Genomic DNA, 15,805 nt, shown 5'->3' with positions numbered 1-15,805 from the left:
GAGGGGCGGACGGGTGGGCAGCCACCTCCACCGCAGTCCCGGCCTGGCTTCCCCTTCAGCCCCCAGCCCCCCTCCCAGCCGTGGCCTGCAGGGGCCCGGGGACGGGAGCCGCCCTGCCACGCACCTGTCACACCCTCCGGCTGACCCCGCGGCTGCCGGTGTGGCCCAGCGGCAGGCTCCCTGCGTGCTGCACGCGCGGGCACAGCTCACACCCACTCAGGCCCCGCTCGCAGAAGGGGTGAACAAAGAAACGAAGGGTGGGTGCCCTCCTGGCCTCCGCTGCTCCAACCGGGGAAGCGGCCTCCTGAGGCACCGGCTTCCCTCTCCCCAAATGAGGAAAGAACATTATTTTTGTATTACAACAAACATGAATATATTATGGACTAGAATACAGAATACATGCATTTTGAATGACATAGGAGAACATCAAAGCGATGTTGCCCCTGGTGGGGAGCTGTTCAGGCCGCCGCGGCGTGGGGCCGACCCCCCAGTCCAGCGCCCTCGGCCTGATCCGGGCAGAGGCCTCCTCTGTCTCCATGGCCCCAGGCTCCGCAGACCTTGCTCTGCTCAAGGGGGCGGGGGGTGGGGGGGGCTGCTGTGTCAGCTGAAGGGGGGATGGACCAGGAGGAAGCAGAGGGGCTCAGGGTGGCAGTGAAGCCTGGGATTTACAGCGACGCCTGGCCGTGCAAGCTGCAGCTCTGCCCGCAATTGCTGTGTGGCTTCGTGAAAGCTGCTTCACGTCTCTGAGCGTCAGTTCCCACACGTGTCGTTGCTTCCTGGCTTATTTTGAATATTAAATGAACTAACGCAGATGAACAGTCTGTTTCCGTGTGCGGGACACAGTAGAGCCTCCACGCCTGCCGTTCCCTGGTGGCAGCCACTCACTGCTGAGTTTTACACACACACACACACACACACACACACACACACGGACACTTGCCAAGGTGGGGTCTCTGCCCGGCCCCACTGACTGGGAAGAAGGGCTGCCCTAACCAATAAAAATTCAAATAGCTGGGACGCCTGGGTGGTTCAGCGGTTTGGCACCACCTTCGGCCCAGGGCGTGGTCCTGGAGACCCAGGATCGAGTCCCACGTCGGGCTCCCTGCATGGAGCCTGCTCCTCCCTCTGCCTGTGTCTCTGCCTCTCTCTCTCTCTGTGTCTCTCATGAATGAATGAACAAAATCTTAAAAAAAATTTCAAATAGCTAATATTTTGAGCACTCACTGTGGGCTAAGCACCTAATGATGTGGTGCCTCAGTTTGCTCATCTGTAAAATGGGGGTGATGGTAATAGCTACCTCATAAGGCCGTTGTAAGGATCAAATGTGTTGACATTTATAAAGAGGACTGCCTGGCACAGAGGATGTGCTATAGAGATGTTTCCTGTGTACTTAGTTTGTAACTGAAGTAAAATTCATATAACAAAATGAACCATTTTAAAATGAACAAGCCGGGACACCTGGGAGGCTCAGTGGTTGAGTGTCTGCCTTTAGCTCAGGTCGTGATCCCGGGGTCCTGGGATCGAGTCCTGCATCAGACTCCCCGAGGGGAGCCTGCTTCTCCCTCTGCCTGTGTCTCTGCCTCTCTCTCTGTGTCTCTCATGAATAAATAAATAAAATCTTTATAAAAAAATAAAATGAACAGGCTGGTGGCCCTAAGTGCACTCACAAGGTTGTGCCACCACCACCTCCATCTAGTCCCCAAACATGTTTTTCCCCTCAAAGGGAAACCCTGCACCCATTAAGCAGTTATGCTCCGTTCTCCCAATCCCTGGCAACCACTAATCTGTGCTTTTTCAGTCTCTGGATTTGCTATTCTGGATACTTCCCACAAATAGAGTAATATGGGGTCTTTGGGGACTGGCTTTTTTCACTTAGCATTATGTTTTTGAGGTTCTTCCACACTGCTGCATATATCAGATTTCATTTTTATAGAGACGCTTCCTTAATAAGATAAAGTCTCTCACCAGATCCCCCAAACAACCCAAGGAGTAGCCACTCTCACTCTCTTCTTCTTGGGGATGAAGAAACTGAGGCACAGAGAGAGTGAGGACTTGCCCAGCCCCCCGCCCGGCAGCCCTGCCACAGCTGGGCGGGCAGTGCTGGTGCCTGCGGCTGGGGGCAGGGTGCCTCCCACGGCCACCAGCACATATTGAGGGAGACAGCAGTGGAATTACAAATCTAGGGAGATTTAAGGAGAGTGAAAATATTCTGGCACTTGCAGGATTGTGGGAGTCAAGCAGGTTTCCCCAGTGGAATTCCTGCCTCCTCTTCCCACACATCTGGACCACAAGGAGTGAAAGGTTTGGGAGGTGGGGAGGCAAGTGGGGGAATGTGCAGGGAACCAGGGACAGGGCAGGAACCAGGATGGGGGAGCTGGGACGGGAGAAGGCAAACAGGCGTCCTGATGTTCGTGCGGACGGCAGTTCTTTTCCTCCTCGTCTCTACAGCCTGCAAAGCCAGTTGCACAGATGGCTAGCCGGGCTCAGAGAGCTCGAGGGAGGTCAGGAGTTGAGCCTGAGAGTCTGACCCCAAAGCCCAGGGAGGCACCATCCTTGCTGCCTGCTGGAAGTGGAGAGGGGGTGAATGGGGGAAGCAGAGCGAGGCCTCATCATCTGCACGGAGGAGCAGCTGCCTCGGAGCCCAGAAAGGAGCATTCCCAGGTTCACCGAGAAGGAGAAAGACAAGGGAGAGTTGTGGGGGAGGTGCCAAGGGGGGCAGCGAGAAGACCAGAGCAGAAGGGGAGACGGCACCTGAAAGCCGGGTGCAGACACCAACAGGAAGGGAGAAACTGAGGCAGACTCTGGCAGCCGTGCCGTCTCTCCGGGACCTGGTGTGGGTCGAACGCAGCCCCACTGGGGACCTAGTGCCTGCCCTGCCCCTCCCACGCCTGCCCAACCGCGTTTGGGAAATCCAGCAGCGCAGCAGTAACTGTATGAGCTCTGGAGTCAGGCTGACCCAGCTGTGAACCCCAACCATAACCTCCTTGTGGCGGGCAACTCGCCAAGCCTCAGTGTCTTCATCTGTAAAATGGGCATTGTGGGGACTCAACAGGATCACACATGCCTGTAAGTGTCCAGCACCTAGTGGCCTCCGTGGACCATTATTAGGCTGGTGATGATCCGGCTGCTTTTCACGCTGCCTCTCCCAGGACGGCTTGCTCCAACGCCCCTTTCCCCAAGACTCCCACCTCCTTTTTCCTCACCCAGAAGACCGACTGGCCTGGCCTTCTGAAACACAAGGCCTATTCTGGAACCAGACAATCTCCAGCTGAAGGGGTTCTGCCCCCACCCCAGGGCCTTTGCACTTACTGTTCCTGCTGCCCAGGAGGGGATTTAAGGGAAAACAGCAGAGCCGGGATGGGTCTCAGGACTCCCAGTGCCTAACTGGAGTTCAAAGACCACTGCTGGGTGGTGGACATAGGGAGACCAGCTGGTGAGTCTCAGGGCCCCGGCCCCAGAGGCCTTCCATCAGCTGTCAGCCAGCCTGCCCTCCCCCTCCCTCTCCTCTGCCTGCCAGGAGACCATTAGTGCCGGGTTGTTTTGAGCGCAATTTCCACTACCATGCACTCTGGCCGCCGGGCCTCCATTAGGGACCCTTTCCTGGGGCCAATGACAGGCGGCAAACAGCTCCCCGGTGAGCCAGCCCTAATTGCAGCTGCCTCTGAGGCCGGAAATAATTTTTTTAAAGCCTCACAAAGCAAAACAGACACCCTGCCGTCTGCTCTTACCTTCTCTGCCTGGACCAGGCCCCAACCTGAGGACTGTGGGAAAGGGGGCTTCAGTCAAGAACCACAACCCCAAGTTGGCTAGTGAGGCTCAGAGGGGGCCCAGATTTAAGCCCAAGAGTGTTGACCCCAAAGCCCAGGCAGGCACCATCCCCTACGACCTTATCACGCCAGGCTGAGGGGACCTAAAGTCTGGGTTCTGCTCCCTGGCTGGGAATGAGGTGTGGGCCTCCAGCCTCCCACTGTGCCTGTTTCCTCCTCTGCAAGAGGGCGTGCTGGTGGGCGCCTGGGGTGCCCACTGGGGTGACCGTGGCCAGGCTCTGACAGGTGCTGGGCCCCCGTGAGGAGGCCGAGAGGCACGAAGGAGGGAGACAGGGTGGGAGAGGTAGGGACAGAGCCTCCTGCCAGGCAGACGAAATCGCTGATTTCCTGAGGAGAGAGCCTGGTGTGTGCAAGCATTAGAAAGGAAGCCGGTGTAGGTACACACACGTGCACACACATGCACACACTCATGCACGCACACAAGCCCAGTTCCCACCTCCCGCCCAGCCCACGTTTCTGTCACCCCCTGCACACGGCGACAGCCTCGGCATCCTATGAGCTTGCACACTCAGCCCTAGTTCGGGAAGCAGCCTCTCCCTCTCCGGCAGCCACTCCAGCCTCCAAGTCCCTTTGGAGCCCCCTCAGTCACGTGGCAGGTCCCACCCGCACGCCAGCCACACCCCGTGCCTTCCCCATCCCTCCGGAGGCAGGTGGCGGGGGCAACACCAAGCTCCGCTGCCTGCCTTGGCCCATACGTGCGCACAAGTCCCAGGCAGTGAGGGGAGGCTCCTGCGGCCTCCGGAGTCCCCTCGCAGCCCTGGCAGGCCCCGGATACCAGGGGCCCACTTCCCCCAGGAAGTCTTCCTGACTGCACCAGGACACAGCCAGCACTCTCATGGGGAACCTTCAGAGACCCCCTCAGGCTAGTTTGCCTGTCTGAGCCACTTGCAGGGCTCTCCTCCCTGGTCTGCTCCCCCCCTGTCCCCCAGGCCCACCCCGAAAGACATAAGCCCAGAGCTTGCTGAGGAAGGAGAGGGAAGCTTGTTCCAGAAACCCCCACCCCCACCACGCTCCCACCCCTCTGGGTCAGGTGGGAGGGCCGCTGGGGAAGGGGAGGGTCCCTGGCCCATTCCCCACTCTGCTGAGTACTTGCCCTGCATCCCGGGCCAGGCCTGGCTCCTCCCTGGGCCTCAGTGTCCTCCCCAGTGAAACGTAGGCTGCTTCCCCTGGCACCACAGGTGAGCTCTGGGGACCTCAGCAAACCCGCTGGAACCAACCCAAACAATGTGGCATTTTTCTGAGGAAATGATCCAGTTTTCATCAGATGCTCCGGAGGATTGTGACCTCCAAGAAAATTAGGAAGCACGAGTCTAGACAAGCTCCGGTGCCCCTTGTAGCTCCAACACTTGGGCATTCATTCATCCACTTCATTCATTCACCTGACCTCTCCCGAGTGCCGGCTTTGCGTGGGTGTCAGGATGACACAGAGAATATACAAAGAATATACGCCTGTGTAATCCCGAGATGTCACCTGGAGAGAGGAATGTGTGCGTGCATGTGTGCGTGCGTGCGTGCATGTGTGTGCGTGTGAAGATGGAGAGGGAGAGGTGGGGCGACGAGAAGAGAGAGGGAGATGGATGCAGCAGACACAGGGAGAGGGACAAGGAACGATGGAGAGTTTGAAAGATGGAGAGTGCGCTCAACCCGGAGAGAGGGGGATCGGAGAGAGGGGCAGACAGGGCGCTGGCCACAGCTGGGCACTGCCAGCCCCCTAATTGATAGCTCCGAGCAAGCACCCCCACCCCCAGCTCCAGCTCTAACCTTCCAGATGCTCCCGGAGCCGCCAGGCCTCGTGTCCCAAGGGCACCAGCTTGGAGGGGCCGGGGAGGCGGGTCCACAGGCCCGGGCTACGGCGCAGAGGGCGCAGCCGGGCCCCTAGGCCGGGGCACTACGTGGCCACCTGGCTCCTTCCTGCCCACCGCTCCTCCACCGCACATGAGCAAACACCCAAACACACGCACTCCACACACACTCAGGCAAAACCACCAGCCCCCCGCAGAACACCGGGCAGGCGCACCCAGGGCCCCAGGCGAACCCCTCAAGGTCCCGCCACCCCCACTGACCACAGTGCTGGGCTCTCGGCCCGCGATCGTTCGGCCGGACCCCAGGCCTCCCCAGCATTTTGGCCTCCTGGATCCCGAGAGAATCCGATGAAGCCAGGGTGCCGCTCCGGAACAAAGCACCGGTCCACACGCCCACCGGGCTTGGCAGCAGGGGCGGGACAGATGAGCGGCGAAGAACGCCAGCCCTGCAGCCGCACGAGCTGGGCTCAAGCCTGGCCTTGCCATTTGCCAGCTGTGCGGCCTCAGACAAGCCTCCGTGTCCTGGGCTGTAAAATGGGAGCATCCTCCTCATGGGGTATGTGAGGCTAAAAGGAGGAGGTGAAGGAAGTAACAGGCGCAGAGAAAATACTCGATGATTGCTGCCTGGTGTCTTGATTCCCAGCCCCTGGAAGGCCACTAAGTGCCATGGGCTCCATCCTCACCTGCTGCCTGGAAGGCAAAGGAAAGGGCTTGGCGGCTGGGAGTCTGGGGGTGGGGGTGCAGGTGGAAAGATTCTAGAGGCTCAGGGCCTATGTGAACTCGCCATCGTCGGGGGTTGCTGAGGCCGAGAGAAGGGCAAGGACCTGCCAAGCGACCGGCACCAAGGCTCAGGATCTACTTCTCCCTCCGCAACTGTGGCACTTTAACTCGGAGCTGAAGTGAAGGGACAAAGGAGCCACTGCCCCACCTCTCCACACAGGACACAGCAGAGGCCCTCACTCCCGCCCTGTCCCCGGTGGGTGGGGAGCCCGGGTGTGACAGATCGTTATTAACCACCCACGGTGTGCTGACTTCTCTGCCCACTTCACCGGCCTGTGCTCCTTGGGGAAATAGAGCAGGGATTCCCTCCATGACACCCCCACCTAATAAATGGTCGGCTCCAGCTTGCATCTCTTATGTGACAGGGAGCTCACTACTTGGTGTCCCCCTGCCCTGGGAGTGCCTTTTCCAGGCTGAACATCATCTCCGCTTCTTCACTCTTATCACAATTTATACTTATATATTTTTTATGGGTTTAGTTGTCTGAGCAAGAACCTTATCTGTCTTCTTCACTAATATGTCCCCAGTGGCTAAAAGAGCCTGGTACATGGCAGGTGCTCAACCGATATTTGTTGAATGAATGAAGGAATAAATGAATGGTCGCTTCTAATAGCTGACAGCAGCCTCTGCTAGGCCAGCAGTTCCCGATGAAAGTACAGAGTCCGGGGGGCAGGGGGCAGCGCGTGCGCCAGCAGCCCCCACGTCCAGTCATTCTTACACACAGACCTGCCTTGTACCACGCTCACTGTTCTGCCCTTAATGTTTTCCTATAAACTAACTCACTATTTTTTAATATCCCCGTTAGTCTCATCCTAAGCAATCATATCTGTGAAATCAGTCTTGATGTGCTGGTTTTATTTTTCCAATCCACATTAAAATAAATGCATAACTATTAACACATAAGAGGTTTGTCTAGGTTCTGCCTAAACCCATCTCTCAGTAGGACCCAATCCTGCTGAGGGTCCCGGGGGTTCTTGGAGAGGGGGTTTCAACTGGGTGTGATGGAGTGGAGTCCCAAAGATCCCTCTGGCGACTTCCAGGAAGAGGAGGGGGCCTGCCCTTGACGAGGGTGACCTGGAGGAGTCGCAGCCCCTCTGCCTCCCCAGCCCCACCTGCCTTCTCCACAGCAACAGGTGCCAGAGGGACCTCAGGGCCTCCAGGTAGCAGAGGGGAAGATTTCTTCCCCCAGGGAGATCACAGCCCCTTTTTCTCATAGAAGAGTCTCACCTCACCAGGGTCAGGGAGAGGGGTGCACACACCCTGGCACCCCGTTACCCTCAGGGCTGTAGCATCTCATACGCACTCCAAGGGTCCTGGGTCTGCCCACTGCATAATCAGCCTTGGCCACCCGGGGATGTCCTTGTACTGGTCCGTGAGGATGAGGGAGGGGATCCAACCTTGTGATCGTTCTACTAAACACACGGCTCCCCTATGAAATTAAAATTACGTGGATGTTTCAAACTGCATTAACTTGGAATACACAAAAGTTTTAGCATTCAGACCTCAGATTTCTCCCTCCTCCTCCTCTCTGGGACTCAACAGCATTGTGAGCCTGGGCTCTGGAGTCACGGTCCTGGGTTCAAATCCAGACTCTGACACTTGCTAGGTGAGCGACCCTGGGCAAGCCTTCTAACCTCACTGAGACTCCGCTCCCTCATGAATACACTGCGCCAGGGAAGTCCCCTCCTTTGAGGGCTCTCGTGGGGGTCAAATGAGACAACACCATTTAAGGCCCCGGCATGATGCTCAGTAAACATTTGCTTCTGTACATTTCTCACCTTATTTGCACAGAGTTGGATAAGGTGACCCCAAAAGCCAAGTGGTGACCTCCCAGGCCATTCGGGCAAATGCACCCTTGCCCATGGCCTTGGTCCTGTCCTCCATCTCCTGTCCAGGGGGCTGACCACCCTCCCTCACCCCTGCCCCTGCCCCCTTGTTTGTCATGAGGAGACTTCCCCCCAACACCCCTGCTGTCACTGTGTCACCGTGTCACCGTGGAGATGAGCCGAATTCCTGTCCTGCCGGCCGCCCACGGCTCCCGCTGCTTCGGGAAAAGGCCGCCGGAGCCGCTGATAGGCAAGGTGTCAAAACCAATTGGTGTGAAGGACTCGGGGAAAACCGCTTGTGAGGGCCAATTCCCCACAGGAGGCCGGGAACCCTCAGCCCAAGGCCGAGTGTTTACAGGCGTAATTGATAGAATAATCACCAACACCCGAGACAATGCGAACACATTTTTAACATCATAACCTTCGGAAGACAGCACTCAATTTTCTCCATCTCCCAGCCACCAAACTAGCTGGCTTACTGGTGGCGAGATACCCACAGTTCGGTAAGGAATGAGAGGATGCCAGAGTGGGTTTTCAGTGCGCAGGCCGTTTGCCAAACGGCCGGTGGCCCCCGCCCATCCCTCAGCACCCCGCTGCTCCCTCCTGGCAACAGAGAACCTCAGGACAGTGAATCACTCAATGGACAAAGCGCTGGGCCAAGCCAGGATCCGTGTCTGCATTGGGGTGTATTAATAATTGAAGGTGCTGGTCTAGGTGTGTGTGTGCGTGTGTGTGTGTGTGTGTGTGTGTGTGTCTGGGCGGGAGTGGAAGGACGGATGTTTGCTGCAGTGTAAGGCTTCCTGGGGCTCCTCTGAGGGTCCGTATGCCTACTCCAGCTTGGCCCTCTCCCTCTCTTGCAAAACCGAACCAACCCAGCAGCCCCTGGCACCAGACAATGTGCCGTCCCTACACGTGTCATCAGGCCAGGGTGAGTGTCTAAGGCAGTGGCTCCCCAACTCCAGGCTGCCCTGGAATCATCTGGAGAGTTTCTTAAAATGAAGATTCCAGGGTCTCATCAACAATCATTTTGGCCAATGGGCCTGGGGGTGGGGGGGTTGGACCCTGGGATCTGCATTTTAACACACTCTCTGGTGATTCCAAGGCAGGAGGTCTGCAAAGATCCTGCCCTCCAGACCCCTGCCTGGCCAAGATCTGGAAAAAGGACTGGAGAAGGAGTCCAGCCCAGCTATCTTCTCTTTCCAACTGGCATGCGGCCTCAGCAAGATCCCGTCCATCACTTTCCTAAGCTGCTGGTTCTTCCTGGTGGCACCCACTGCATTACCAGTTCTCTGGGGAGCTGGAAGGGAGCACTGAGATAGGGCTCTGCAGAAGGAGGAAGTCCTGTCACGTGACTCGCCAAACCTGGCCAAACCTGCTGGGAGGTCGTCCTGGAGGAGGCAGGCATAGCTCTCCAGCTCTCAGCGCAGACTCAGTGACCTTGGGCAAGTCGCTGGGCCTCTCTGAACCTCACCATCCTCATATGACCAATGCCAGCTTTGTGTGAATAACGTCAGTCTCCGTGAGTTAACACTGGCAAGGGGTTCGGCAGCACGTAGCCCACAGTAGGCAGTTCACAATGCCAGCTCCCCCACCTGCCTCCCCCACCTCTGCTGGGCTCAGGGCAATGCGCTAACCCTTTCTGATGAGGAATAATCAAAACAGTGGCCATTAACTGAGTACCTACTGGGGACAAACACGGACCATCACGATTGGGATTGGGACCAGCCTCCCAATCCCTTAGGCCTCCCTAAAAAGCATGCACTGTTCACCCCCCATTCATTCTTCATGCCTTTAAAAGGCCCTCTGCGAAGTGGCCCAAGGGGAGGTAGCAGAGAGATGGGAAGCAAGACAGATGTCCTTGCCGACCCAGCTGACCACGGGCTCTTCCTATGACAAGTCCCGGGGGCAAGGCATTAGCCTGGAGGCTGGGCTGGGCTCAGATTGAGCTGGAGAGGTGAGGAGCCCCCAAGTGGTTGGGGTCTATGGGCTCCTCCAGAGGAGCCCCCACTTCCAGCCTCCCATCCCCACCTCCAGACATCGAGACGCCTCCCTAACCCGGCCACATTTCCTGAATCAGCTGAGGACACGCGGAGCCCAGGAATAATGAAACGATCAGGCTCCAATCTGCTAAACAGCAATTTCTGGGCTTTTTCAGCACACACAGCTTTTATCAAATTGGTATTCTCCTCCTGAACACAAATGGCTTATTAGACATGACCCACTTATTCGCCGCGTCTCACTATCATTAATAACAGTTTCTTTTTGTGATTAAGTGAGTGGCTCCAAACCCTTCCTGTGGTCGGGCTCTTGGCCCAGCAGAGGGACAGCTGTGGGGGCTCCCCAGGATCCACCGCTTGGTGACTTTGAACCTGGCAATGTCGGGAGAAGGCAGTCTGACCCCTGCAGAGCAGCTTGGCCTTCTCGTTTCGTGAGGGACGCAAGGAGCCCCAGAGGGCTGACCCACTCGCCCAGAGCTGCCCAGGGGGTCAGGGAGAGAAGCCAGGTTTCCCCACAGTCAGTGCTGAGTCCTCTCCATCTAGCTCCTCCTCTGGGCCTGAGCGGGACCTGGCCGGGGTTCAGAGGCGACATTATAGCCGGCAGGGTAGAGCTGTGCCCCTAGGCAAGCCTGGCACCAGGGGGCAGCCAGAGACTACCACACAAGGGCAAACCCCAATTCCCTAGGAGGGGCCACCTCGGGACCTCACGACTGACAGAGCAGCACCCAAATCCTTGGGCCCTGATGCTCTAGGGACAGGATGACCATAAACCTCAGAGCCCCAGTCCTCGTATCTCTTGGGACTAGAAACTCAGGAAAACCCTTCCTTGGAAAACCCTCCTCGTATAAGTTCTAACCATGCCAAGGAACTGAGGAGAACGAGGAGGGGAGCGGAAGGAGGAATTCCCAGTTTCCTTTAAACGGGAGGGAATCTGACAGGGAGATGAATATCCTGGAAAGAGCTCTGTCTTTGCCCAACAGACCCTGTGGCCAGTCCCGGCTCAACACTCACTCACTGTGTGACCTTGGGCAAGTCCCTTCACCTCTCTGAGCCTTGGTTTCTCCATCTGTAAGTTGAGGATCAAAATCACCCTTCCCCTGTTTACCAGTGCTCCAGCCAGGTCGGTAGAAATTTGATGAGGGATATGAAGAGTACAGAGATGAAAGAGAGAGCACTTACACCAAACGTGGTGAGGCAGAAGGGCGCAGGGACTCGTGGTTCCCCAAAAGCGGAGACCCCTGAGAAGGGCTTTGGAAGCCTCTACTCCTTCCCCCTTGAACAACCCCACTCGGGCATGAGGCCCCAGCAAAGCCTCCTCTAATTACCCACCCCCTCCCACTTTCCCATTAGAATAAATCACACAGTTCTCCGTTCTTTGTGCAAACCTCCCCCCACCAGCCCCGGGCATACGGTGCCCAGCACCGGTGCTGCAGCCTCCCCCACCAGACTGGGAAGGGATGGATAGAAGAAGGGTCTCCATTTTCATCTATGCTCTGGTCCCCATTCTGGAGCCTGGCTCACGGGGCTAGGGGGAGCCCCCACAGCTCGCAGCCTCAGATGCTACAACTCTGCTGCCAACTTGGGCTCCTCTGGGGCCGAAAGGAGCTTCTGACACTCGGGCAACCAATGTGGGATTGCTTGCTTGCTCCCTGGCTCCCATGGCGGCTGAGTTCATTTCCCACCTCTCAGTTCTCGGCGCCGAGGATGAGGATGGGTGAGTACCCTACGGAAAGATGGCAGGAGCTTTCTGCCCACCCCCAGAGACAGACAAAAGCACCTGGCATCATCCTTCTTCCCCTTCCGTGCCTGTGGCTGGAAGCAGCAATCCCAACTATTCCAGTGTCTTTGAGGGGCTCCCACCAAGCCTTCATCACCCACCCTGCAGGGGCAGCTGTGGTCCCAGACTACTGGTTCCCAAGTGGCAGGGTCTTGGGTCCCCCAGGACCTTTCCGGGGGGGTTTCAGGGGCAGGTGAGGAGTGGAACGGGATGAGGGCAGCTGCAGGGTTAAGCCCACAAAAGGGAAAGGCAGATGGGCAGAGGGGAGTGGGCGAGCAAAGTGTGTTCACAAGTGTGTGTGCGTGTGTCTGCAGGCAGAAGGGCAGGCAAGAGTTGTGCAGAGTGTGAGCGCCTGGGTGCCAGCGGGCAGGGTGTGAGCCCACCAACCTCGTGTGTGTGCGCAGCGGGCATGAGTGTGAGTGTGGATGAGTGAGGAGGGGGATCCAACAGGGGAGGGCAGGAGTTGTGAGTGCGGGAACAGCGAGTGTGCCCGCGGCTGTGCAGATCGCGGGGTCCTGGAGTGTGCGGGCGGGAGCGGGGTTGCCCACGGGGCGCCCCTCCTCTGCGGGGGGGGGGGGCGGGGGCGGGGGCCGGGGCGGGTCCAGGGGCCCTGCAGGGGGCGCCGCGGGACTCCCTCCCGCCGGGGCCGGCGCGGGTTGCGGCGCGGGTTCCAGCGCGGGCGCCGCCAAGTTGGGAGCGGCGCGGCCCGGGGTGGGGTTCGGTGGGGAAGTCCGCGCGGGCGGCGCCCGAACTCACCGTGGCCGGAGACGTGGTTGTCCCAGGGCGCGTGGCCGGCGGGCCGCGTGGCGCCTCCGAGTTGCAGGAAAAGTGCCAGGTAGTGGAGGGCGCCCAGCGCCACGGCGAGCGGGGCCCCCATGCTGCGCGCTCGGGCCGGGGCGCCGCCGCCTCACATCGGGGCTCGGCCAACCGCTGCCCCCGCGCCCGCGCCCGCGCTGCCGTGCCCGATGCGGCCCGGCTGCCCTCGCCGCCCCGGCCCAGCGCGGCCCAGCGCGGCCCAGCGCGGCCCAGCGCGGCCCCGGCCCGGCCCGGCTGCGGGAGCGAGCGCACGCCCAGCCGGCCGCCTCCGACTGCGGGACTCTTCCCTTCCGCGGAAGGCCACTCCGCTCGGCGCCGCGGCCGCCGCACCCCTCCCTCCCGCCCGCCCGCCCGCCCGCCCGAGGAGGCGGCGGCGGAGGGATCTGCCGCTTGATTTATCATCAAAGTTTTGCCCAGGCTGGGATTTTTAAAGCGGTACCCGCAACTTCCCCGCCCGCCAGCGCCCCTGCGGGGGCGAGACGGGGCGGGGGAGCCCCTCCAGGGACCCGGTCCCCGCGGAGCGTAACGCGGCCGGCTTCAGAAACAGAAATGTCATCCAGCGGGAGGAGGAGAAAGACCAGCCCCCCGCCGCCAGGCCCGGGGGGCTCCGAGGGAGTCCCAACTTTGCCAGCAGGGCGGCGCCGGGGTTGGGGGTCGGCGGAGGAGGGGTGGGGGTGAGGCAGGGCAGCAACCTGGGCCGAGGCCCAGGGGACGCGGTGACGGCCCCGCCGCAGGCTTTAGCTCCCCCGTGATCCTGCCCGGATGTTTATCCCCGTCTGAGCCTCAAAGTTTTCATCTGAGAAATGGGAACAGCAGCCCCCTCCAGGGGTCCTGGTGAGGATTTATGGAGTCGTGTGTTAAAGCGCTTAGCATAACGCCGTCCTCACGGTTGGGAATGAATAGGTATTGCTGCTAGTATCCTCCTCTCTGTGTCTCAGTTTTCCTGTCTGCATAGTGGGAGTGAGGCAGGCCAGTTACCGGGGCTCCTTCCAGCCTGAAGATGCTGGGCCCCACGCGGTGGATTGGATCGCCCCCTCCTGGACTGTAAGCCTCTCTTCCTCGGACGATGGGCCTAGATGGAATGGATGTTGGAGGGGCGGGCGGGTAACAAAGCCACTCCCATTCCCAAGATCAGGAATCCAAAGAGATTCTCCGCTTCCTTCCCTGACGGTTTTACTGGGGCTGTTGGGACAGACCTTCACGGACGTGAGGGCAGACAGGTGGCCTCATTTAAAAGATGAGGAAGCGCATTAAATCAGAGGCATAGCTTCTCCCAGGTGTCACAACGAGCCTGAGACGAGGTCCCTGATGCCAGGCCAGGGTCCCCTCCCGCTCTCATCCCTTGTCCTTCCTCAGGCCTCGCCCCCGACCCGGTCCTGTCCGCCGCGGGTTCAGCACCGCGGGGGAGGACAGCGTCAGCTCGCCCCCCATCTTTTTGGCCTCGGGGACCTCGCCTGGGCGGGCGCTTAGATTCGAAGATTCAGCACCGTGGACAGATCTTCCGGTTTCCTCTCCCGCCTCGCCGAATGGCAGTGAGCGCTGCAGTCCACTCCCCTCTCCACAGACTACAGATAGATCCAGCATTGTGGACAGAGCCCCAAGTTTGAGAATGAGGTTAGAGCCCGAGGGACAGCTCCCCACCCCATCTTTATTCTGCCCTTGCATCGCCCCCCCCCTCCAGTGTTATGGCGGGCAGCACACTGGATGGGGCCTATGGCCTCCAGCAGCAATCCAGTTCGTTCAAAACTGTGGACAGACCCCTGAAGCCGCCAATTACGTGTGCTATGTTTCAGCACAACGGAGCTCCCACAGGACGCTACTTTCAGCACCGCGGACAGATCCCCGCCATAGCCCCAACACCTTCCTGCCCACATTCACCGGAGGAAGAGGTTGGTTTTGCCTGATTGACTCACTTCTTTTCACTTCCTTCCCACACAGAGATGGTACTTAGGTTATCCTGGCATGGCCAGGTGTCTTGGACTCTACAAATGCAGTTTCTCATTCATTAACTTGAGCCTCACTCCCAATAGAAATGGGCTCCATAGCCCCCGTTATAAAGATGAAGAAACAGAATCTTTGAGATCACGTAGCAGCACCAAGCCTGAAACCCAGACTCTCAATTCCAGCCTGAGATCTCTCCAGGACAATGTGGTGGTTGAACTGGGTCTCAAACCCAGCCAGGGCTTTTTCTTCTTAGCCCACAGACTGCAGGCAGGGGAGGCACAGGGAAGGAGACAGGGAGGAAGAGATTAGAAGAGGGAAAATGAGAGACTCCACTTGAGGGCTTCCAAGGAAGAAGGTCAGGGTGGGACAGCAGCATACTGCTGCTCTGCCACTAACTCAATGCTTGACCTTCAAAAATCATTTCTCCTCATAGTTCTGGAACAGGGTTAAACACAGTGACCTCTAAGTCTCCTTCAAGGCCAGACCTCCAGAGATTGTCTGACTTTGAAAAGGCGTGTGCTGTGAAGGCTCTGCCCCAAACCTTCCATTGGCCTTTTTTATTACAGAAACCCCAACTTCTCTAGCTTGCACTCAAGGTCCCAGCCTCACCTCCTGCACATGCCCTCTGCCCAAATACCATTTCTACCACGTTCCCTCCCTGAACATGCCTGAACTTCATGATATCCTTTCCCTTTCAGGTGTTCCCCCCTCCTCTTGCGTGCCTTCCCCTTTGTCTAGTTGAGTCCCCCATAGACCAAGGTCCAATCTGAGTCCCCCTGGAAGGTAATGAATTTCCCAGCCCCCAAGCCTCTGTTGACCCATCACTGTGTGCCCAGCACCGGGCTAAGAACTTACCTTATCCCACTTCATCTTCAGAACAACCAGGCCACATACAGTAGAATAGTATGGTTGTAAGTATGGATACTAGTTTTGAATCCTGCCACTTGCTAGCTGTGTGACCTTAGACAAGTTACTTAGCCTTTCTGTACCTCAACATTCTCATCTGTAAAATAAAGATTATAATATCTCCATCACA

The 15,805-nt window shown here is 58.3% G+C and overlaps 1 protein-coding gene across 1 annotated transcript in view; it reads right to left on the bottom strand.

Annotated features, from left to right (window-relative positions):
* VSTM2L (V-set and transmembrane domain containing 2 like) overlaps positions 1 to 12,928 on the bottom strand; it is a 36,808-nt gene extending 23,880 nt beyond the window's left edge. The window contains exon 1 of the mRNA XM_038572286.1: positions 12,766 to 12,928. Coding sequence (XP_038428214.1) covers positions 12,766 to 12,886 — 121 coding nt within the window. The 5' untranslated portion in view covers positions 12,887 to 12,928. The remainder of the gene's footprint in view (positions 1 to 12,765) is intronic.
* Between the last annotated feature and the right edge of the window lie 2,877 nt (positions 12,929 to 15,805).

This window comes from Canis lupus, chromosome 24, assembly GCF_011100685.1.
Source record: "Canis lupus familiaris isolate Mischka breed German Shepherd chromosome 24, alternate assembly UU_Cfam_GSD_1.0, whole genome shotgun sequence".
Classification (NCBI taxonomy): domain Eukaryota; kingdom Metazoa; phylum Chordata; class Mammalia; order Carnivora; family Canidae; genus Canis; species Canis lupus.
Note: the sequence above shows the minus strand (reverse complement) of the source record. Positions and strands in the feature narration are given on the sequence as shown.